The 24,949-nt window shown below is 47.5% G+C and overlaps 1 protein-coding gene across 1 annotated transcript; it reads left to right on the top strand.

Moving 5' to 3' along the window:
* The first annotated feature begins 2,156 nt into the window (after positions 1-2,156).
* Positions 2,157-5,270, top strand: LOC123145271 (thioredoxin reductase NTRB). The gene is made up of 2 exons (XM_044564642.1): positions 2,157-3,210; positions 4,915-5,270. Exons 1-2 carry the CDS (start codon positions 2,283-2,285, stop codon positions 4,983-4,985), a joined length of 999 nt encoding a protein of 332 aa, XP_044420577.1. The 5' UTR covers positions 2,157-2,282; the 3' UTR covers positions 4,986-5,270.
* Positions 5,271-24,949: the final 19,679 nt, after the last annotated feature.

Below are 24,949 nucleotides of genomic sequence, written 5' to 3'. Positions count from 1 at the left end.
AGCCGACCCCCTATACAGTGTTAGAGGAGTAAAATTTCGGTTTTACTCCTCTAACCGCCACCTAGCCGATCTCCCAAATCAAAGAGTAATTTTTTTACTCTGCCTCATATCCGAGGCCTATATTTACTCGGCCGCCCACCGCTAGAGGAACCCCCACAGCTGCCTCACCCACCCCACTCCCCCGCCGCGTCTACGCCGGTACCATCCTTCCCGCCCCCGCAGGACACCACTCACCACCGTGGATGCTCTATAGGCCCCGGCGCGGTCCTCGCTCACCCGAATTTGAGCCTCTCTCGCGTCGTTCCTGACGCAGAATCGACAGATCTACATTTGCCGCCGCCGCCGTTGCCGCCGCCGCCGTTGCCGCCGCCGCCGTTGCTGGATTTGACGCATCCGTCCGCCGGCGATGGCGCCTTTGTCATAGATTTGGACGGGTGTCGAACCGCACATATTTGCTGGGTGCCGCGGTCCTCGCCCACCTAGATTTGAGCCTCTTTCGCGTCGTCGCTGGCGCAGAATCAACAAATCTTCAGTTGCTGCCACTGCCGTTGGATTTGACGCATCCGGCCGCCGGCGACGGCACCTTTGTCATGGATTGGCCGGGTGCCAAACCGCACAACCCCGACAATGCCTCTGTGCCACATGCAGGTATGGCCTCCACCTCTAGCCACTTCGATCTCACTCTTCAGGGGTTCGCCGACAAAGACACGCCCAACCATCGGCCGGGCTCGACACTATCCCAGCTAATCGTCGGCTCCCTGTTGCCGGTCATAAAGGGTGACGACTGCTCGTGGCAGGTGGCGTTCTTCAAGTGCAGAAAATATTGGGTGAGTGCTTGTTTTGATTCGGTTGTTCATCAGATTCGACGCAATTTGTAGCTCATTGTTTGCTCAGATTTGTATGTAGGATGGATGCAAGTTTTGGTATTGGCAAGAAGATTACATCGATCTTTTGATAGCGAGAAATTTGATAGATGTTTGTGCACTCCTTGCTAGAGTAGAGACTAGAGATGAGACTAGATGTGATGCAATATCGAAATCGAATTTGTCAGAACTGAAGAAGAAAGAAGTGCGCAAGCTCGAGATGTCAATAAAGAGAACCAATAACGAAAATATAGAGAAAATATTAATCCAACCAGTGAGAGCAGTATGGAAGTTGGATATCTATAAAGTGTCCAATTGTGATTCTTGTTTTCTTTGATTTCGTTCTCGTAACGAAGAATTGGTGAATTATGTACTCCAATGTATCAAAATATCGTTCAATGAAATAAAGGTGCAACAAAATTTGCTTCAGCGGCCGAAAATGAAATGCATATGAAAAAAATACTACGTTATATTTAGGGGATTGGCCATGTCCGACCAAAACTTAGTGTGGTAAATATACTCCACTAAGGTTTTCTCGGCTGGATCCTCGTCTATTTTTAGGGGATCAGCTAGAGTTGGCCTTACAACCCAATCTCACGATTTGTCTTCAAAGTAGTCACTTTTTTTTTCTACAAAAGTTCGGATTCAGATATACTATATTATAGAAGTTCACTGTAAATACAAAACTATTCAAACATAATACAAATTATGTTGAAACCTCTATACCGCCGAAAGATCACCACCGCTGCCAAAACAAGCCGTTGATGCACCATCGTTTCTACTCCGCTACCGGAGCCAGTCTAATCTTGTCAATGACAGTTTTATTAAACCGCATTTTTCTCAACCTTCAACCACTAGTATCTCTTGCATGATTTTGCTGGCTACACCACTGCGCAAATGGCACTCTCTATTTTTATGTTGGAGTGATTACACACTACAACTTTACTCTTTTCTCATTTAGTAAATGCCATATTACCCGCTCTGAACGTGCTCATACAAATAAATGTTCCTACGTGTGTTCATAGGATCGAATGTTTGTGCATGTATGTAAATATTTGCAGTTATACTCGTTTCTCAAAAACAAACTATGAGTTGTTCTATACGGCAAATTTTAAGAACAACTACTCGCATATATAGAACCATGGAAAAATCACATGGGGAAATTTCAGTACTAGTGTGAATCACAGGATATGCTTCTTGCAACAAGTCATAGAAACTGCAACGTAGTTCTTCACAGACCAGTCACGAAAGGAGGGCCGTCACGATTGCTGGTCTAGCCGTCTCACTGCGGTCATTGATTGGCCGGTTGGCTCACACGGAGTTGAAAGATTGACCTACGACACGAGCAGTCATTTCAATCCCCTCCGAAACCCTGAACCGCAGCCGCCGCCGCCGCCGCCGCAGCCAAGCCGAGCAGCCATGGAGGGATCCGCCGCCCCGGCGCCGCTCCGCACGCGCGTCTGCATCATCGGCAGCGGCCCGGCCGCGCACACGGCGGCCATCTACGCGGCCCGCGCGGAGCTCAAGCCCGTGCTCTTCGAGGGCTGGATGGCCAACGACATCGCCGCGGGGGGCCAGCTCACCACCACCACCGACGTCGAGAACTTCCCGGGCTTCCCCACCGGCATCATGGGCATCGACCTCATGGACAACTGCCGCGCCCAGTCCGCCCGCTTCGGCACCAACATCCTCTCCGAGACCGTCACCGAGGTCGACTTCTCCGCCCGCCCCTTCCGCGTCACCTCCGACTCCACCACCGTCCTCGCCGACACCGTCGTCGTCGCCACGGGCGCCGTCGCGCGCCGCCTCCACTTCCCCGGGTCCGACACCTACTGGAACCGCGGCATCTCTGCCTGCGCCGTCTGCGACGGTGCCGCGCCCATCTTTCGGAACAAGCCCATCGCCGTCATCGGCGGCGGCGACTCCGCCATGGAGGAGGGCAACTTCCTCACCAAGTACGGATCCCAAGTGTACATCATCCACCGGCGTAACACCTTCCGCGCCTCCAAGATTATGCAGGCCAGGGCGCTCTCCAATCCTAAGATCCAGGTTGTCTGGGACTCCGAGGTCGTCGAGGCATATGGCGGCGCAGGCGGTGGCCCATTAGCTGGGGTCAAGGTCAAGAACTTGGTGACTGGTGAGGTCTCTGACCTTAAGGTGTCCGGGCTATTCTTCGCCATCGGGCATGAGCCGGCCACCAAGTTTCTCAATGGGCAGCTTGAGCTCCATGCCGATGGGTATGTGGCCACCAAACCGGGCTCTACACATACCAGTGTGGAGGGGGTCTTTGCTGCTGGGGATGTGCAGGATAAGAAGTATCGTCAGGCAATTACTGCCGCTGGTTCAGGTATTACTATAGCACTATGTGATTTTCTTTTTTGCAAACATATAGCACTATGTGAATTGATTGTATATGTGTTGCTAGTGGTCAATTTGTATACATACGGTAATCTATAAATTAGTAACTATCCATTTTCATATGCTTAGGGATCAGCTGCTTCTTTGCTCGTGTATATAGTAATTTATCATGAACTTGTCTTTATAATGACAATAGAATGTGGTGTTTGAGCTTTGGAAAGAAACGAGTTCAATTATTTATATTGCCAACATTGTATTAAAATTAGTTCGCTACATTCTGGGATGTGTTGGACTGTTGGTGCCCAAACTTGCTGACTATTAGGGACACCTTACTGTTTCCAAGCAAGGGTAATAGGAATCAGTTTCCTTTTTTCATAAGAGTAACCTTGGTAGCAGGGCTCCATTACTTTACAGTAACAGAATAAACCACGGGTCTAACAGCCAAAAAAAGCAGAAAATATGTACCAGAACGAATGAAAACTTGCAGGTTTTGCCGCCTGCCTGGCTTATCATACCAAGGTTCAAACTGCATGAACATCTATTACAACACCCATCAGGGCTGCAAATCATGGGTGCTCTTGCCACACCCTCAGGAGTTGCAGTTGAACTGCACTCGGGCTTGATTCTGATTAGCCCCTGATCCTTCTCACGTTGCTTCAGCACATACCCCTGCAGGTGTGCTGCTCCAGCCAGCAAAGTCTCTCCTTCAGCTCCAGATTGTAAACATGCCCATTCTAGGACAGGACACATGTAATATCATTTCAATAGGGTTTTCATTAGTTTCCCCTCAAAGCATGCCCTGTTCTGCAGTTTCTGCAGTGTCCATCACAAATGATCCGACTAGTGTCCAATCATAGCTGACCCGGGAATTATTGAACTGGGTGTAATTTCCCCGTCGTGCCATTTTGAAGCTCCCCATTGGGGATACAAGGGAACTATTCATGTAATTAGTTTCAGGTGCTTAAAACTTGTGGTAACAAACAAGGGTGTGCCCTCTATTTAGGTTAGAAGATCCCCTTTCAGGCTATACACTTGTGGCTCACTCTAAAATTCCTGAGAGGGACTGCAGAATGTTATGGTCATCTCAGGGTATTAGCACTCAATCAATCAAGTTAACGCTGTTGTGTTAATATACTAAGGTTCTGTTCCAAAAGTATTTGTTAGTCAGCCTAGGATTCTCAGGTTTGTGATGTAATTAAACTTTTGTAGCACTGGTAATGTATGCCCTGAATAATACCCATATATAGAAAGTTTTTCCTTAAAATATCATAGATGCTCCTTTGCCAAGTGTTGGATCTGCCACCTGAGTTTTTGTGTAATCATATCTGTCACTGGAAACACATGTTACTTATGCTATGCGTCACTTCCAATGGCCAATGGTGGGCAGAAAACCAGCACGCTTACTGTGGAACTCATCTGTTTGGTACAGGGTTTCCTTGTCTAACTAGGAATTTGTGTTTTAGCCAGATTCTCATGTTGGTCGGTCCATCTTAACATGGTACTATTGGTTGTATAAGTTGAACCCATCTTTCTCATGTTAATAGGTTTAGATGTGTTATCCAAGAAAGATTTATTCTTGCAATATAATCCTCTGCCTGGTGCCTGATGACACCATTTATTAGGAATTGACCTTTAGTGGCTCCTGCTGAGCATATAATTCTGCGCCAAACAACTAACTCGCCGATATATACAGGGTGCATGGCTGCTTTGGACGCGGAGCACTATCTGCAGGAGGTGGGTGCACAGGAGGGCAAGTCTGATTGACTATCTCTTGGTGAAGCGACGACCATCAGCTCACCAAAAGCCGCACTCTGAGCTTGATGAAGTTGGTTGTCCAGTTTCATTATGCTGCTTAGCAGCACCGTATTATTATTCTCCGTCATTAGGAGGCCCTAGATCAAGTTTCATTAGTGTGCTGGAAATGATTCGTATTTACCACTGGTGGAACTCAAACTGATTCCTATGTATCATTGGCGAAATCACATTATTATTCTGAGATATCTATCTGTATTACTCCACCAGGTATGTATGCTATTATGTTTTTCTACATGTTTGGAGCACCGCGTATTCTGAAAACATGTCTGGTTTTTTTTTTTTGACATTTCAAAAACATGTCTGGTCTTTATTTTTTTTAGGGAAATACCTGGTCTTTGTTGGCTCATGGTGCTATATGTTTCTTCAGAACTAAAGGGTCCTCTCGGCCTAGTTTTATTTTACTAAATAAAGCCTAAGCCATAAACGTTGTTAATTACTTCTCCCTCCGTTCACAAATATAAGATGTTATAACTTTTTTTCTGAATCGGATGTATATAGACATGTTTTAGTGTATTTGTTCACTCATTTCGGTCTGTATATAGTCCATATTGAAGTATATCCAAAACATCTTATATTTGTGAATAGAGGGAGTAGGCAGTAACAGAGAAATATTTGGGGATGCCTTCTGATGTCGGCTCATCCAAAAACGGTGCCTTCAAGTACATCAAGATAGATTATGGAAAACAAGTTCAAGGGTGGATTGAGAAAACCATGTCTGTTTCAGGTGAAACCGTTTTTAATCAAATCAGCCGCACCTGCCAATACCTTTTTTGATGATCAGGAGTTTCTGGTGGGGGAGCAAATAGGGTAAACGAAAACCTGTGTGAGTCTGGTGGGATGCTGCCTCGATTGGTTTCAGATATTTTGAGCTCTTTAATCTTTCTTTGATGACATGGCAAGCATGGAGAATTTTGCAATCGTCCTCTATCTTGCATGCACAAGTTGGTTCTCACCATTCTCAAGTGTAGAGAACTATCTTGGAGGGGAGGGATGTTTTAGTTAAAGGCCGTATTTGTAGAATTGGTAAATGAGTTATCCACTAAGATTTGGAACCACAATTGGTTGCCACTGAAAGAACTCACGCGACCAATAGTTTCTTTGGCAGCAGACCCTCAACATTTGGGCAGATCTTATTGATGAAACGATTGTTGCATGGAAAATTGACGTTATGCAGGCTACTTACTATCCGATTGATGCCTCACCATATTGCAGATTCCGCTATGCACAAGAAACATTGATGACTTTTGGTCGTGGAATTTTGAGCGGTCTGGAGTTTTGTTTCCCCGCTCCGGTTATCACATGCTGGTAAGCACCAAGTGGCATCACAAAGATTGGCTGGAAGCCTGGAAGCTGAGAACATGGTCTTCAAACGCTTCATATGATGGAGAAACTTGGAAATCACTTTGGAACACTTTGTCCCAGAAAATTGAGGTTCTTCCTGTGGTACCTAGCTTTGCATTCCTTACCTACGAATGATGTGTGTCGGCATCATAAAATGGCCACCATGGGTTCATGGCCAAAATAATACTCCCTCTGTCCCAAAATATAAGAACGTTTTTAACACTACACTAGTGTAAAAAACGTTCTTATATTATGGGACGGAGGGAGTAATTGACAAAGCAACCTACCTTTAAAGGGATCACCATGAATGGAGCACCTAAATCCATTAAGCATGCATCTCTTGAATATGGACGTACACTTGGGCATGAAAGGAACAAAGCATGTGCTTTCTCAACCAGCAAGATCTGGACGACGACACTCCAACACAACAAGATCAGGGAGTGACTTCAGTTTCATCCAAACCCTGCCTGCTATGAGATGCTGCAGATCGTAGCATTCTTTTAGCATGTACTCGTATCGCGGCGTGGAAGTTGCGCTAGTACCTCGTTGTGACAGCTTGGTTTTTGCCCTCTCTCATTTGCTTGATTTTCATTTGGAGTCATTTGAAATTTGGAGTTTTTGAATCTTTTCATATGGACTTAAACACTTGGGTACCCTTAGCTTTCACCCAAGTGCTTCATTTCCCTCCCTAATCATCATTCCCCTTCTGATCCACCCCAAAATAATCTTTGGAATATTTGTCTTAAATGAAAAATATTCATTTTTCTCTCTCAAAAACCCTAGCTAGTTCAATATGCTCCAAAGCAACCCCAATGTTTATGGCCCAGAAAAATCTGAGATAATTCACAAATATTCTTTGAACCCTATGGCACCTTCTTGAGCAAAAATATTTCATCACTTTTTGGAATATTTTTGCTACAGAAAATATTTTCTGTCCTAGACAGAAATGGTGGTTTCTACATCAACTACCATTTTACTTGCTCCATTATGCCTGGGTTTTCTTGTGCATTTTCACCTTAGTAGATCATGGCTAACCTCCAAAGCACAGGCCCCAACTCCCAACCGTTTGACCTCAGTAACTGCTCAAAGTTACTGACCAGAAACTTACTTGGCATGTAAAAACTCCTCTACTGCACCTGGATCCAAACCAACGCGTGGTAAACTTCAAAACCACCACGAACAACATGCCAGACATGATTTTTGGACATAGGCCGGCCTGAGGGAAGAGTTCGCACGGTGACCACGCGTGGGTCCACCATGTCATGCCTGCGTGTCGACGCGCTCTGAGTGCCGCCGAGCGCTCTGTTCGCGCGTGCTCGCTTCCCCCGCCTGCCCGAGCGTGCCAAACTTCGCCACCATCCCCGTCTCAACGCCATTAACTCCCTCTGGCGCTCGCCGACGCCGGAGCTCGCAGCAGCGAGCACGGGCACGGTCCGGCCAACCCAACAGTGCGGCGCGCACTGTGCTCGTCGCTTTCTCCTCCTTCCTGTGCTCGTCCCCGTTCGCCAACAGTCGCCGCGTGAGCTGCGTCGCCTTCTCCTCCTCTCACTGACGCCGCTCGTCGCCGGGCGCCGTGGACAGGTGTCCACCGGCGGAGCCCGAACCCCCCTCTCCGCTCGCCTATAAATGGAGCCGCCCCCAGCCTCCTCGAGCACCATCCACCACTCCCACACACCCCACAAGCGAGTAGGAAGCCGTAGCCCGGCCGGGCAGGCCGCGGGCCGCCGTCCTCGAGCTCGAGCTCGCCGACGATCCCCTCTGGTCGCCGCGGTAGCTCCAGCCCCTCCTAGGCCAGGGCGACCCTTCCAGGGCCTCCGCCTCTCTCCGGTGAAGCCATCCCGTTCCCCTGGAGCCCCTGGAGTTGCCTTTGCTCGCCGTCTTCCTCATCTTCGGCGACCACCGTGTTCTGCCTCCGCTTGCGAGGTCCATTCCGGCACCGTCCGACCACCCCTAGCTACGCTATGGGTACGGGCAGGTGCGCCTCCGTCCCCTCTCTCCATCCCTCCCTCTCGTTTTGGCCAAGGAGCCCTCGTCGCCGGCGAGAGGTCCGGCGAAGCCGCGACTCCCTCTGTTTCCTTCTCCCCCTCCTCCTCACCTGACTAGCGGGGCCCGCTAGTCAGTCACTTTGTACGCGCGCGAAGCGGTACGAGTGGTGGCGCCCCTGGGCTTTACGCTTTCGACGTCACTCCCCCCAGTCTGTTTATTTTTATTCAAATTCATTTGAACTTACAGAACACTTCAAACAGCCATAACTCTTCAACCATAAGTCCAAATGAATTGATTCTTTTTGCATGTTGTTCTTTGCAAAGAAATCTAGCAGCTCACCAAAGCTGAGATTTTTCTGAACTATTTAGAATTTCTGGTGATTTTCAGAAGTGTTCTTGATATATTTTTTTGTGCTTAAGATTATTTTCAGAGGGTGAGGCTTGTCTTGAGGATCACCAGAAGGCTTGTGAACCTCTTTTGCACTAAGGCAAGCCACAACAACATTTTCATGGTGTAATTTCAATATTTATGATTTTCTTACTTGAATGAAATGATTAATCCATGCATTTAAATAACTATTGTGTTATTTTTATTCTGTTAAGTGTTTGTTAGTGATTATGCTTGATTTACAGAATGTTGAAACTAGCTTTGTTGGTAAAGCAAAGCTAAGATCTATTTGTGGTAATGATAAAAATAATTTTGTTATGCATGTTAGTAATTACTTAAAGTTATTTTCTTGCATAAATAAAATAGAAAAACTTGCTAGAAAATATTCTGTTAACTACTTGTTGAGTCATTTTACTTGACCTACAGAATGTTTGAACCTAACTTGGTTGGTAAAGAAATTAGGATTTGTTTGTGGTATAATATTTGCTATGCAATGTCAGAAATTAATCGAAGTTACTTTCTTGCATGAGAAAATATTAAAACTTGCTGCAAAATATTTTGGTTAAAGTATGAGCTACCCTGACTAGCATAGTAATATAAGTTGTTGATGTTTATGCTTAGTGTGAATATGGTTGACATCAGTCATTTTCGTTAATATGTGATGCATGTGTAGTTTTGCATTTCATGGCATGCTATGACACCGGTCATTTTAGTTTTAAGTTGAACCTGAATATAACTCAACTTGAATATATCGTTGACTGGGTCATGGTGCCGCTGAATCGAGTTTTCCCAGTGCAACCACATTTGCCTTTGTGGGAAGGCCTTGATTCGGTCCATTGACATTGCCTCTGGTCGGTGCCTCCAACTAGGGAAGGTTATGGCATGCTTACCTTGGCCCGGTAAGCAGGCATAACCTTGTGTGCCCGTTGTTGAGATTATGGTACCGGGTCCCCGAGTGGGATCATTTTGGCCACGACGGTGGTCGTTGTGTCTTTGGTAGACACGGGGCCACCCAGGACTAGCCCGTTGGGGATTGGGTCGGAGTGGCCGGGAGAGTGTCATGGCAATGGAAGGGTTTCGTCGGAATGCTGTTGGTCCACCCGAATGGGAGTGCGAGGCCATGGGTTCCGTGGTGTGGGTATAGTGTGCTACCTCTGCAGAGTGTATAATCTATCGATAGCCGAGTCCACGGTCACGGACACCTCGTAATAGGTCCCATCATGAGTCAACGTTTAATAAATTTGCACACTAAGTTATGAACTTTGCACTGTTGATGATGGCTGAAAGGCCATCGAGATGTTCAGGACCAAATATTGGTCGTGGTTGTGATTGCCGTAAGGATCACGAGTTACTCTTGTCAAGACCACGATGGTGGTTTGTTTGTGATCCGAGAATGATCACGGTTGGTAAGTCCGTCCCGAGGGACGTTCGAGCATGAACACAGCATGTTGGACATATAGTGTTGCATTATTATTAATTGGTTAATTATCATGATATTGTTGCCATTATGATTATGCCTGTTGTGAGCTTGCAAGTACATTCAATGTACTGACCTGGCGTGTCATGCCAGATTTCAGGAAAGTCTTGTTGGAAAGGAGTGCTGCTCGAGTCTAGATCGTGTCCAAATCGGTGTCCCTGTGATATGGAGATTCCGCTACGACGTTGTTCCGCTGCCGCGTAGTTGTTATGATCGAGGCCCCTTTATGTTCACTAAATAATGTACATATTGTTCAGCCGCACCGGGCGTGCCGCTTGGCCTTGACATCGGTTGTAATATAAACTCTGATCCGCTAGCATAAATAGAGCGGTTGTTTTCTGTACCAAGATGTTGTGTGTTGCCAGAAGACATGGTCTCTGGGCTGGCAATGCATGGTAAACCGGTCGCTCTGAGCCGGGGTGCCACAACGCTTGGCATCAGAGCCGCGCTGACAGTAGGCCACGCTAGACTACGACGTGTTAACTGGACGTTAGATACGAGTTTAAGTTGAGTGCCGGTAGCAATTGTAGCTGGTTGTTGCATTGCATGCATTTGGTTTATATTTTTTTATGCTAACCTGCTAATGGTTGTGAGTGTAGATGGCTCCGGTGCCGTATCCGTGCCAGTTGCAGCCGATGCCGTACACGTCACCGCACCTCCTTCGCAACGTGTGGCGTCGGCTGTACCCTCTCGGAGGCGACACAGTCTATCGTGTGTACCGGGAGCGTCTAGCTGATTCAGTGTATGAGTATCACGCAGTGGTCACTTTGCGCACTAGTTCCGATTCCAGCTCTTACACTTGTACTTCTCGGAGCGGTTACGCCTCCACCGCTTCTCAGGCTGTCCAGTTTGCTGCATTCGAGGTCCTTGTCGAGCTTCGCTACAACAAGGTCCGAATGCAGAACCACCCAGGTTTCTATTACTACCCTTCTCTGCACGACAATGGTCGTGTCCGTTTCCCTATCATTGATCCGGAGTCTGATAGTGTTGCTAGCCACCTTGCTCGTTATGTCACTGCTAGCTATCTTATGATTCACGAGCTGGCTCGAGAGCTGACTCGTGCTCGTACTGCTTTAGCCGTTGCTTTAGTCACTACTAGATCTGCCACTACTCCATCCTCTCTGGGATTTACCCCTTATATTCCAGCCAGTTCTAGTTCCCCTATTTTGCCGGTTACTCCTCCGAGTAGCATGGGCGTCTCGGCCGTGAATCCTCTCAGTACTCCTGCCGAGTGGGTTTCACTTCTCGCTACTCCTGTAGCTCCGATGATTCACCCTACCCCTGCCCCTGAGGGAGAGCCCTCGAGGCAGCGTCGTCGTGTTACCTTTAACCCGGAGGTTTCCGTTAACCTCGTAAGTTCAGGATCCGAGTCCGCTTCAGGGGAGGACACCGCAGCACCAGCAGAGCAGTAGTATATTTGAGTATTCGCAGTCGTCCGGATGATGTACGGATGTAGTCGTACGAGTCATGATGTTTCGTTGCATGTATGAGAGTAGTTGAACCTGGCGTGTTGTTTATCTTTTGTGTATGAGTCTATGTATAATTATGTTAAGACTTTGTTCGCCGTATTTTCTTCGCTCTTTTGTTTTCTTCCGGGATTTGTTGCTGGCTTTTCCCTAAATTTATTCTTGGATGTTTCTCATCTCGATTGCGTTGTCTTGGGAAAAATCCACAATAGGATGGCGTGGGGAGGCAGCAGTAGCAACGTTCGTGAGGGAACTCTTGTTCGTCGTTCCGCACGACAGGCAGGACATTCTCCCGAGCCGTACGTTCCGCCACCGCCTCCACCGCCAAATCCGCCCTCCACCGAGCAAATTCTGCGTATGTTTGAGGAAAGAAGGAACAATGATCTGATCGAAATATTAAGAAGTGTGCAAGCTATAGTTGGGCAGAATGGAAATCAGAACGGCCATCACTCAAAGCTGTCAGATTTTCAAAGGACCAAGCCACCCAGTTTCAGTCAGATTGTTGACCCATTGGATGCAGACGATTGGTTGCGTACCATTGAGAAAAATCTTGAGATTGCTCGTACTGAAGAAAATGATAAAGTTCCATTTGCAACTCATTACCTTGAAGGCGCAGCTGCCATATGGTGGGAAAATGCAAAAGCCATGTGGCCTGTTGATGAAGAAATCACCTGGGAAAAGTTTAAGGATCAGTTCCGGAAATATCATATCCCTACTGGAGTTATGAAGACTAAGCAGCGTGAATTTCTCGCACTCGTCCAAGGGAATCAGTCTGTGGGTGAATATTTGCAAAAATTCAATCATCTGGCCCGTTACTCTCTTTATGACGTGGCCGCCGAAGAAAGGAAGATTGACAGATTTCTTGGAGGTTTAAATCCGCAACTCCGGTGTACTCTCACTATGCTTGATTTCCCAGATTTCCAAACTCTGGTGAACAAGGCTTTCATTGCTGAACGGGAGCACAAGCTTATATCAGATAATAGGCCTGTTAACAACGACAACAAGCGTAAGTTTGAGCCAAAGAAGGATGGCCAACCAGTGCAAAAGGCTCGTACCTGGCAGCAGACTCAGGTGGAATACAAGCCAAATTGGCAACAGAATGTTAACAAGACCACCACTCAAGTCAAGAATGTCGTGACCAACCCAATGCATGAGGAGCGTCAGTGCAATAATTCTTGTTTCAGTTGTGGGCAGAACGGACATTATGCCAGATAGTGCCCCAAAAACAACAAGGCGAATGCCCTAATCAGGCCACAAGTCAACTTTATGGAGTCATGCCCGACCCACCAAAACTTCAGTGGGTACGTGCATCATATCTCCGCCGATGAAGCCCAAGAGAAACCAGAAGTCGTCATTGGTATGTTTTCTGTTAATGACATACCTGCCATAATTTTATTTGACTCTGGGGCTTCCCATTCTTTTATTTCTCGGAGTTTTGCTGCCCAAAACAAATTTCCTTGTACGCATTTGGGCAAAAATATGCTGGTACAAACCCCGGGATCTATAATCAAGAGCAATCTGGTCTGCCATGATCTGGAAATCAATATCAACGGAGTCTACTTTCCAACCTCTCTGATAATCATTGAGTCTGAAAAGTTGGATATTATATTGGGCATGAATTGGTTGACCCAATATCAAGTTTGCATAAACTGCGCAACACGAGAAGTCACTTTGACCAGTCTGAATGGGTAGACTACCAAATTCTATGCTCGCAAGAATATACCCAAGCAAGAATTGGTTTTCACTGCTGTGGCTGAGTTGGAATTAATTCCTGTGGTCAGCGAGTACCCTGATGTATTTCCAGAAGAACTGCCAGGCATGCCACCAGATCGGGAACTGGAATTTGCAATAGATCTTGTGCCTGGAACTGCACCGTTATACAAGAAGTACTACCAGATGCCCTCATCAGAATTAGTGGAGCTAAAGAAACAGCTTGATGAATTGTTCCAGAAAGGATATATTCGTCCCAGCTCTTCACCATGGGGATCACCTGCTATTTTCGTGGACAAAAAGGATGGCAGTCTCCGCATGTACGTAGATTACCGCCAGCTGAATGAGGTCACCATCAAAAATAAATATCCACTGCCAAGGATTGATGATCTGTTTGATCAGCTCAGTGGGGCTAAAGTATTCTCTAAGATCGATTTACGGACCGGGTATCATCAGCTCAAGATTAAAAAGGAGGATCTTCCTAAGACCGCATTCACTACTCGGTACGGTCTTTATGAATATACCGTAATGTCCTTTGGTCTCACCAATGCCCCTGCTTTCTTCATGCATATGATGAATAAAGTATTCATGGACTTCCTCAACAAATTCGTGGTAGTCTTCATCGATGACATCCTCATTTACTCCAAGGGTGAAGAAGAGCACAAGGATCACCTCCGCGCAGTGCTACAACGACTCCGCGACCATCAGCTATACGCCAAATTCAGTAAATGCGAATTTTGGCTCAAGCAAGCTGGGTTTCTCGGACATGTAATGTCCGCCGAAGGTATAGCCGTGGACCCGAGCAAAGTAAAGGATGTGCTCGATTGGGTGCCGCCCACGACCGTGACGCAGATCCGGAGTTTTCTCGGATTAGCTGGATATTACCGTCGTTTCATTGAAGGGTTTTCCAAGATTGCTAAACCCATGACGGAGCTGCTAAAAAAGGATAAGAAGTTTGAATGGACGGAGGACTGTGAGAAAAGTTTTAATGAGCTAAAGATACGGCTGACAACCGCACCTGTATTGCCTCTTCCAGACATTTATCGCAGTTTTGATGTGTATTGTGACGCCTCCAGGCAAGGCATTGGGTTCGTACTTATGCAAGATAGCAAGGTAGTAGCATATGCATCGCGATAGCTACGACCCCACGAGGGAAATTATCCTACTCATGATTTGGAATTGGCTGCGGTGGTTCATGCGCTAAAAATTTGGAGACACTACCTCATTGGAAAAAGGTGCCAAATTTTTACCGACCACAAAAGTCTCAAATACATCTTTACTCAGCCAGATTTAAACCTCCGTCAACAAAGATGGCTAGAGTTGGTCAAGGATTATGATCTTGGAATAAATTACCACCCGGGTAAGGCCGACGTGGTTGCCGATGCACTCAATCGAAAGCCCGTCAGCTTAAATGTCATATTGAAATCCTTGCCTCCAGAACTCCAAGAGGAGATCGCTCAGCTCAACCTGGTCATAGTGGATGCTGGCCTCGCTAATATTTTGGAAGTTACCCCCACACTTGAGGTAGAGATCCGTAAGGCCCCGCGCCAAGGGCCAGATGGCAGAGCCGACCCCAGATTTCTCCAAGGACAAATTCGGTACCCTCCGATTCCGTGGACAGATTGGTGTACCCAATCAACCGGACTTAAAGAAGAAAATCCTGTCAGAAGCACACGAATCCTCATATTCCATTCACCCGGTGTAAGGGCATTTTTATCCCTTAGTTGGTTTTGGTGATTGATGACAATGCTTTTGCGGACTAATCATGTGCATCGAATATTTCAGATATATTGACTAGGCACAAGATGATTTGGTTCCCCTCGAAGGCTATGGAAGGCGGCGTTTCTCTTTGTTTCTTTTTGGTGGTATTGAGTCATAGGGAAGCCGTACTATTAAGAGGGGGTCCGCGTTGGAAAGGTTGGGTGGATTCATCACGTACACATCTTCCTTTGCACCTCCTTTCCTCTAGCCTTTGGAGTATCCTATGTTTTCCTTGTCTATGCAAATATTGCTCTTGCTTGCTGAACTAGGGCGTGCGGTAGTACTGCTCCTTAGAGCGGTAGTACCGCAGGACCTTGCGGTAGTACCGCCCGCTGGTGCGGTACTACCGCAAGGGCCCACGGTAGTACCGCTTCTAGTAAGCGGTAGTACCGTGGTATCTGACTTAGTTCCGCAAGTACGCGGCATTAAGGGGCGGATGTAATTTTTTACATCCGCGCCTCGCGCGGTAGTACCGCTGCTGGCTTACGGTACTACCGCGTCGGGTTTTTGCATCGACTCCAACTCTGCGGAAGTAGCCACGGATGTAATTTTTTATATCCGTGCCTTCCCATCTCTGGACAGCCCCTGCCTTGCGGTAGTACCGCAAGGGGGAGCGGTAGTACCACGCCAGCAGTACTACCGCCCTCTGCTTTAGTGCATTTTAGGCTGTTCTGGTCTCTGCTGTGTGGGCGGTAGTACCGCGTGCCCCTGCGGTAGTACCGCGCCTCAGGTACGGTAGTACCGCGTTGCGCAGGCTGAGTTGGTTGATAACGGTTGGATTTGTTCTTCCACTATATAAGGGGTGTCTTCCTCCTCTAGTTGACCACCTCTTCCACCTCCAAGCTCCATTGTTGCTCCAAGCTCCATTTTCGCCCGATCTCCTTCCCTAGCCAATCAAACTTGTTGATTCTCTAGGGATTGGTTGAGAAGGCCCCGATCTACACTTCCACCAAGAGAAATTTGAATCCCCCCACTAATCCCTTGTGGATCTTGTTACTCTTGGGTGTTTGAGCACCCTAGATGGTTGAGGTCACCGCGGAGCCATAGTCCATTGTGGTGAAGCTTCGTGGTATCGTTGGGAGCCTCCAATTAAGTTGTGGAGATTGCCCCAACCTTGTTTGTAAAGGTTCGGTCGCCGCCTCCAAGGGCACCAATAGTGGAATCACGGCATCTCGCATTGTGTGAGGGCGTGAGGAGAATACGGTGGCCCTAGTGGCTTCTTGGGGAGCATTGTGCCTCCACACCGCTCCAACGGAGACGTACTTCCTCTCAAAGGGAAGGAACTTCGGTAACACATCCTCGTCTTCACCGGCTCCACTCTTGGTTATCTCGTGCCTTTACTTGTGCAAGCTTATTTGTGCTTTATCTCTTGCTTGCGTGTGTGCTTATTGTTGTTGCATCATATAGGTTGCTCACCTAGTTGCATATCTAGACAACCTACTTTGATGCAAAGTTTAAATTGGTAAAGAAAAGCTAAAAATTGTTAGTTGCCTATTCACCCCCCCTCTAGTCAACTATATCGATCCTTTCAATTGGTATCAGAGCCTCGTCTCTTTATTAAGGACTTTACCGTCCGAAGAGTATGGTTGACGTCGTAGACGGTGTGGAGGAGCACTCCGGTGTGAATCCGGTCTCGTCTACGGGAGATGGGGGAACCGCGGTCTCTCATGAGGAATTCAATGTGGCTTTGGACTTGAAATCCTCCATGACGACCGAGGTCGAAAGCATGTTAAATAAATTCTTAGAAGGGCTTAAACTTTCCACCGCACCGTTGAAAGTGGGTGATCCCGCTAACAAGGTGACGGATTCTACCTCCGACAAGGGGGAAGCTACTAGCGAGAAAGCTCCTTCTTCTAGTGGTAAAAATGGCACCGGCATCTTTGCCCATGTGGAACCTCCACTTGTCTATGGTGGACCGCTTCCTTCCACTCATTTGAATCATGCCGGCCCGGCCCCTAAGGTTGAGAAGAATGTAGAATTTGATTCTTGGGTCTATCATTTTAAGCGTCATTTAAATCATGTGAACACTAACCTTTGGAGAATCATTGAAGAAGGTTTCTATCCGCATGACCGAAGTAACTTCACTCCTAGAGAAGCCGTGGATAATCAATTCAATGAGAATGCTCTCTTCATCATCCAAGAAGCAATCCCACCCGAAGATCTTCCTCATCTCCGGCCCTACACCATGGCCAAAGATGCTTGGCACCAAGTGGTTTCCCTCTATCGGGGAAGTGCAAGCATTCAACGGTCCAACTATGAAGTGGTGCAAGATGAAGCCGATGAGTTTGCAATGAAAGAAGATGAAGAACCTCGTGAGCTTTATCGGAGAGTAACTAAACTCGCGGTCTCTCTCCGAGATCATGGAAGTAAGGACACGGATGACAATTGGATCAAGCGCAAATTCCTCAAGGCAATGATGCCCTACCACAAAGCCATGTCCTCCGTCATTCGTCAAAGGCCGGACTTCCACACCTTGTCCTCAAGTGAAGTGTTGGATGAGTTCGTTGATATGAGCATCTTGGACAAGACCGCCGACAATGCGGTTCTTCGCTCTCAAAGAGTAAAGAAGCCCAACCTTGCTCTAAAGGCCAAGGTTAGTATGGAGGAAGAGGATGAAGAGGAAGAAGAGGAGAGCAACCTCGAAGATACGAAGTATGCCTATCATGAACACATGGCGCTTGCTTCAAGGCAATTTTGGAGCAAGAAGAACTCAAGGCCCAACTTCAACAAGAACAATTCAAGTGGCGCAAAGGGCAAGCAACGAGTGAGGACTTGCTTCAATTGTGGCAATGTGAGCCACTTTGTTGCGGAGTGCCCTTATGAGAAGAGGGAAGACAATGGTGGCAAGCTCATCCGAAAGGACAAGGCCAAGTCGTTCCCCAACAAGAGCAACTTCACCAAGAAGACTCCTCCCAAGGCATTGGTGGTACAAGAAGAGTACAATGAGGATGATGACGATGAGGAAGATGGTGAGTCGGTTGCCATGGCCTCCGTTGCCATTGCGACGACTCCACGGGTGTCTCTCTTTGACTCACCCAATGAGAACATCACCGCCAAGTGCCTCATGGCTAAAGCCACCAACAAGGTAACCCCCAACATCAAAACTACCATCATTAATCATCCTTCTTCGGATAGCATTGATGAACATGAGGGGACAAATGTGGAGGAGAATGAGTTTGAGACCTTTATGGGTAAACTCAAGGGTAAATCCAAGAAGCACTTTGTTGCTCTCTTGGAACAACTTGGTGAAGCCAATGACATGATCGAGGCTCACGAAGATACCATCTCTAAGATGGAGGGGCATAGTCGTGACTATGCCGATGAGATTTCAGATCTTTCCAATGCTCTTGACGAAGAGCGTGGTCTTCGTTTGGCTCTTGAGGAGTCACACAACGATGATCATGCTAAGTTAAAGAAATATCTTGATCATGCTCTTGTTGTTTCTCGTGTGCTAAACTCTGAGAAGGCAAAGCTTGGGGTTGATCTTGCTAGACTCAAAGAGGAGTTTGACATTCTCGACAAGGCTCACAAAGTCTTGAAGGATGTTCATGCTAGCCTCAAGGAGTCTCATGATCAACTCCAAGTGAAGCTAACCAAGGAGAAAGCCACCTTTCCTCATATGGTGTTAATTGACAATGCAAATGCTACTAACCCTTGTTGTGAGCATGTGCATCTTGTTGAGGAGAATGCTAAGTTGAAGGAGCAACTTGAGAAAGGCCTTGTGTCATGCATACAAGGTGAGAAGAACCTCAACAACCTTTTGAGCAATCAAAAGGAAGTTGTGGCCAAGGAGGGGATTGGGTTCGCACCCAAGCCCAAGAATAAGAAGAAGAATGACAAGAACAAACGACCTCCTCCTCTCAAGCAAACTTTTGTGAAGGAGGGAGAGGGTGCTCCCAAGGAGAAGAAGAACAATGCGAAGGGTGGCGGTGTCAAGAAGGGCAATGCCACCCCTCCCAACAAAGCCGGCGACTTTAATCCTTCTTATGTGTTATGCCGTGCTAGTGATGGGCATGTTTATGCCAAATTTGTTGGTTCTCCTCATGAGTATATTGAATGGTCTATTTGGGTTCCTAAGACCCTTGTTACTAACATCAAAGGACCCATTACAAAATGGGTACCTAAAACCAAGCATTGATCTCTTGTAGGTGTTTGCTTCCGGTGGGGGATCATGGTTGCTCGATAGTGGAGCTACAAATCATATGACCGGAAGCAAGGACTTGGTGGTGGACGTGCACAAGATTCCATCTATGCCCACCAATGTCGAGTGGGGTGATGCCTCGTCTTCTAAGGTATTGGGACTCGGCAAAGTTGTCATTTCTCATGATCTCATGATCGAGAAGGTCATGCTTGTTGAGTCCCTTGCATACAATTTACTTTCCGTTCGTCAACTTGCAATCATGGGCTTTGCCACTTTCTTTGATATTGATACCGTGGCCCTCTTGTGGAGAAAGACTCTTAAAGTAGCCTTTGTTGGACATGTCGAGAACGGTCTCTATGTGATTAACTTTTCGGAGCGACCCACTAAGACCGCGACATGCCTAATGGCTAAAGTTGACGTGGGATGGCTTTGGCATCGCCGTTTAGCCCATGTCAATATGAGATCTTTGCAAAGTCTTCTCAAGGAGGACCATGTCTGTGGACTAACGAATGTTAGTTTTGCTAAAGATCGTGCTTGCAGTGCTTGTATCGAAGGAAAGCTACATGAGAAGGCTCACCCTCCCACGACTATCATTTACTCGAAGAGGCCTTTCGAGCTCCTTCACTTGGATCTCTTTGGGCCTCCATCCTTTGATAGTCTTGGGGGTAGGAAGTATTGCTTGGTGATTGTGGATGACTATTCAAGATACACTTGGGTGTATTTCTTCAAGAGGAAGAGCGAGACCCAACAAACCGTCATTGACTTTGCAAATGAAGCCCAACGTCAACACAATGCAAATATCTTGACAATAAGAAGTGACAACGGCACAGAGTTCAAGAACTACACCTTGGATGAGTTTCTTAGTGATGAGGGGATCAAGCATCAATATTCTACACCTTACACCCCTCAACAAAACGGTGTTGCGGAGAGGAAGAACCGGACGTTGATGGATGCGGCAAGGACCATGATGGCGGAGTTCAAGTCTCCATACAACTTTTGGGCCGAAGCCATCAACACCGCATGTCATGCATCCAATCGGCTCTACCTCCGCAAGGGCTTGAACAAGACTCCATATGAGATACTCACCGGTAACAAGCCCAACCTCAAGTACTTTCGGGTGTTCGGGTGTAAGTGTTTCATTCTCAAGAAAGGTGTTCGGTTGTCTAAATTTGAGGCTAGAGCTTATGAGGGCATATTTGTTGGTTATGCTACAAACTCTCATGCTTACCGTGTCCTCAATAAATCCACGGGACTTATTGAGGAGACGTGTAACGTGGAGTTTGATGAGAATAACGGCTCCCAAGTGGAGCAAAGTGGCACTTGTGATGTAGGTGATGAAATTCCTCCTCAAGCCATAAGAAGAATGGGTGTTGGTTTTATCCTACCCATTGAGGAACCCCTTGTGGCCGAAGGAGAAGGACAATGCTCCACTCAAGTGGAGCCATCACCAACCCAAGGCCCACACGCTTCCGAAGAACAAAGTGAAGGCCCTCAACCACATGAACAAGACCAAGGGCAAGATCATGCTCAAGACGGTGCTGACACACCAAGTGATGCCCAAGGTCAAGTTCTCTCCTCCGAGCAAGTTCAAGATCAAGAACAAGCTCAAGACGGCGCTCAAGATGATCAAGTGACCGCTCCTCAACTCACCACCGAGGAGGAATTGGAGCGTCGTGCCGCCAAGATTCATCCAAGCTCTCCACCAAGGGTCATCTCATGAAGAATGTGCTTGGAAGCATTCAAAAGGGGGTAAGCACTCATAGACAATTGACAAACTATTGTGAACATCACACGTTTGTCTCTTGTGTTAAACCCCAAAAGGTATATGAAGCACTCGAAAATCTGGATTGGCTTAATGCCATGCATGAAGAACTCAACAACTTCGAGTACAACAAGGTGTGGAGATTAGTGCCAAGGCCAACGGGGAACCACAATGTCATTGGAACCAAGTGGATATTCAATAACAAGCAAGATGCTCATGGGATCATCATCCGCAATAAGGCACGATGTAATGCCCCGAGACCGACGCTCCAGAAGACTTCTAGCTATTCCGAGTTTTGTCGTGTGATTTGTTTTGTTTGTGCATTCATCATGCCATCTCTTGCATTTCATCATGTCATCATGCCATCATATCATTAATTTTAAAAACTCATCTAAATAAATTGCATGGATCTTCGATCCATTTAAATCGAGGGAAACGCACATGGTGATTTCTCTTTATAACAATTACCCTCCTAATATTATTAGGGAGCTATGATAAATATTCCATCCTTTAGGAATAAACCATAACACACTTACAGTTTAAGTTCCATGCATTTTCTACCTCAATTCCTCGCCTCAAACTTTGCCAACAATTCTTATCTCATTTATCGAGGCTCTTCCAAAATTCTGAACATTTTTGGATCTACCAAATACCCACTTCCTTCCTACACTCATTTGAAAATAATTCAAATGAGTTTGAAGTCAACTTCACGCCCATGCTCACTTTCTATTTTTCTTGGATCAAGCTCATTTTTATGAGTCCGGGAAAATTATCCGCGTGTCCAACTTCTTCCCCTAACCTCTCTTTCTTTTCTTTCTTATCTCTGTTTTGTTTTTATTTGTTTTAGAGTGAGAGAGAGCCCAGCAGGCCATCTAGGCCCATCCGCAGCCCAGCTCCTCCATGGCCCAAGGCCCAGCTCACCCCAACTCTTAACCCTAGCGAGCATCTCCCCTCGTTCCCTCATCTCGTTCCCCCTCCGCCGCCACCCACATGCACGCACGCAGAGGGCAGCACTCGCGCCCGTTCCCCCACCAGCCACCGACCGGGTTCGTCCGTTTTCGCCGTTCCCGGCGCTACCGGAGCCCCAAGGCCCTTGTACCAAGTCCGTCGCCGCGCCATCTTCAAGCCATCGGGCGCTGGGTTCCCTGCTTGGCCCGCTCGTTCTCTGCACGAGACGCCTCGTCGCCGGGAGTTCGTCCCCAAGTTTCGCCAAGCCGTCGCCGTCCCTTCTCCGGTGCCCCGTCCCCGTCGGATTTGCTCAAGCGCGCCACCCCTGCGCCTCAAGACTCTCCCGTCGGAGCCCCGCAGACCCGCGCCGTCGCCTCCTCTGCATCGAGCGGGAGGACGATGAGAAGTGCCTTCTCTGCGCCTAAGTTTCCCCTGACCTGAGGCCGTCGTCCTCGACAGCGCCAAGTCCTTTGTCGCACCGCCCTTCGGCAAGTCCCGCTCGTCGATGCTCCTTGACTCCATCCTTCCCGCGCGGTACCCGCCTCGCCAAGCCCCTGCATCGCGCCGCTGTTTCCTCTCCTTCAACCCGCGTCGCCTCTGCCAGCCCTGTGCTACTGCTTGCATCCGCCAAGCTCATCTGCCCTATTTCGCCTCGGCCTCGACCGAGGAGGACGAGCAGCGTTGCTGCCTGCTCGATCCGCCTGCACGCGCGCCTCGCGCGTTGACCGCGACCAGCTCCATGCCTGAGCGAGCACGCTCCTGATCCCGATGCCCAGCACCGCCCAAGTTGTCGCCTCTACTCACCATGCAATGTTCCCGTGGACGCATGCACCCCCGGATCGGAACCTCAAGCACCAAGTACACCACCGATAAGACCCGGACTCCGAACGCCAAGTACAACTACGAACCCGAAGACCTCGGATGCATCAAGTTCCTCTACGACTTGTGTACAACTACCGTCGCCAAGACCGGACCGACAAGTACCCCGACAACGTGTGTACCACTACCGTCGACCCTTGAAGACTGCGTGGACGTCTAGTTCCTCGCCGTGACCCCGAACATCTACGGAATGTGTGCGACTACGAAACGTGTACCACTACTTCCACCACCGTCGCGAGAACGTCTACTTCCACTACGAAATTGATCCGTTCCGAAATGTCACGCCTCGAAGGTATAACCCCGAGATGAACGCGATGAACGAATGGATGTTGTATGAGATGCTCGTGTTTGCACCATGTCCGAGTTGTTCCTTACGCGTTCCTCGTTGCCTTGCCATCGACACATGGGGACCCGGTTGCCGGGAGCACCCCACCATCTTGCATGACACGCTCACGCCACGCTTCCTTTTTGCACCGGTATCTCCGTGAGCTACCGGAACCGATATGTTGCTGTGGCATCATTTTCGGATTCGTTGCCGTGGTACCCCTTTCTTCCACCACGGTGACAAATGCTTCATAACATGCTTATGTCAACATTTTCATAAATTGCATAAAACTTGTAATTGTCATCCGCATCATGATAACAACATTTAAAATGTTTGTATTTGTTGTTTCCATTAAATTGCTAAATATGCATATGGGGATTTTTCGGAATTGTTGTTTGTTATTTCCGGCCTCATTTAAACTTGTCTAAATAGATAGTGTTATTATGCTTCACATCTTGCCATGCTTAACCACAGTTAATTTTATTGGGTACATAAACGGGAGAGAACTAAATAATTGATGTGGTGTTTTGTCAATATGCATATGCAACTCGTTGCATATTGAGCTCCACTTAATTTGTAGTATTGTTTGTTGCATTTTGCCATGCCATGCCTCATTTAAACCGGACATGCATCATACTTGATTGTGCATCATGCCATGTTTATGTGATGGTTGTTTACCATGTTGTTTTCCTTCTTTCCGGTTGCGCTTCTTCTTGATAGTTCCGGTAATTTTGCGATTGTGAGGATCCGTTCGACTACGTCCGTTTGTCTTCTTCATGGACTCGTTCTTCTTCCTTGCGGGATCTCAGGCAAGATGACCATACCCTCGAAATCACTTCTATCTTTGCTTGCTAGTTGTTCGCTATTGCTATGTCGCGCTACCTACCACTTGCCATATCATGCCTCCCATATTGCCATGTCAAGCCTCTAACCATCCTTTCCTAGCAAACCGTTGCTTGGCTAAGTTACCGCTTTTGCTCAACCCCTCTTATAGCGTTGTTAGTTGCAGGTGAAGATGAAGTTTGATCCATGTTGGAACATGGACATGTTGGGATATCACAATATCTCTTATTTAATTAATGCATCTATATACTTGGTAAAGGGTGGAAGGCTCGGCCTTATGCCTGGTGTTTTGTTCCACTCTTGCCGCCCTAGTTTCCGTCATACCGGTGTTATGTTCCTTGATTTTGCGTCCCTTACGCGGTTGGGTGATTTATGGGACCCCCTTGACAGTTCGCCTTGAATAAAACTCCTCCAGCAAGGTCCAACATTGGTTTTACCATTTGCCTAACAACCTATTACCTTTCCCTTGGGAGTAATTAACCCGAGGGTCATCTTTATTTTAGCCCCCCGGGCCAATGCTTCTCTAAGTGTTGGTCCGAACTAGAGCACTGTGCAGGACCATCCCTTGGCAACTTGGGTTACGTTGGTACCTGTACGCTTAGCTCATCCGGTTGTGGCCTGAGACGAGATACGCGCGGCTACTATCAGGGTGTCGGCACACCGGGAGGTCTTGCTGGTCTTGTTTTACCATTGTCGAAATGTCTTGTAAACCGGGATTCCGAGACTGATCGGGTCTTCCCGGGAGAAGGAATATCCTTCATTGACCGTGAGAGCTTATAATGGGCTAAGTTGGGACACCCCTGCAGGGTATAAACTTTGTTAATATCCGGTTGTAGAGAACTTGACACTCGACTTAATTAAAACGCATCAACCGCGTGTGTAGCCGT

The sequence above is a fragment of the Triticum aestivum genome, chromosome 6D, assembly GCF_018294505.1.
Source record: "Triticum aestivum cultivar Chinese Spring chromosome 6D, IWGSC CS RefSeq v2.1, whole genome shotgun sequence".
Lineage (NCBI taxonomy): Eukaryota > Viridiplantae > Streptophyta > Magnoliopsida > Poales > Poaceae > Triticum > Triticum aestivum.
The sequence above is the reverse complement of the archived record's forward strand: the minus strand, read 5'-3'. Positions and strand labels throughout refer to the sequence as shown.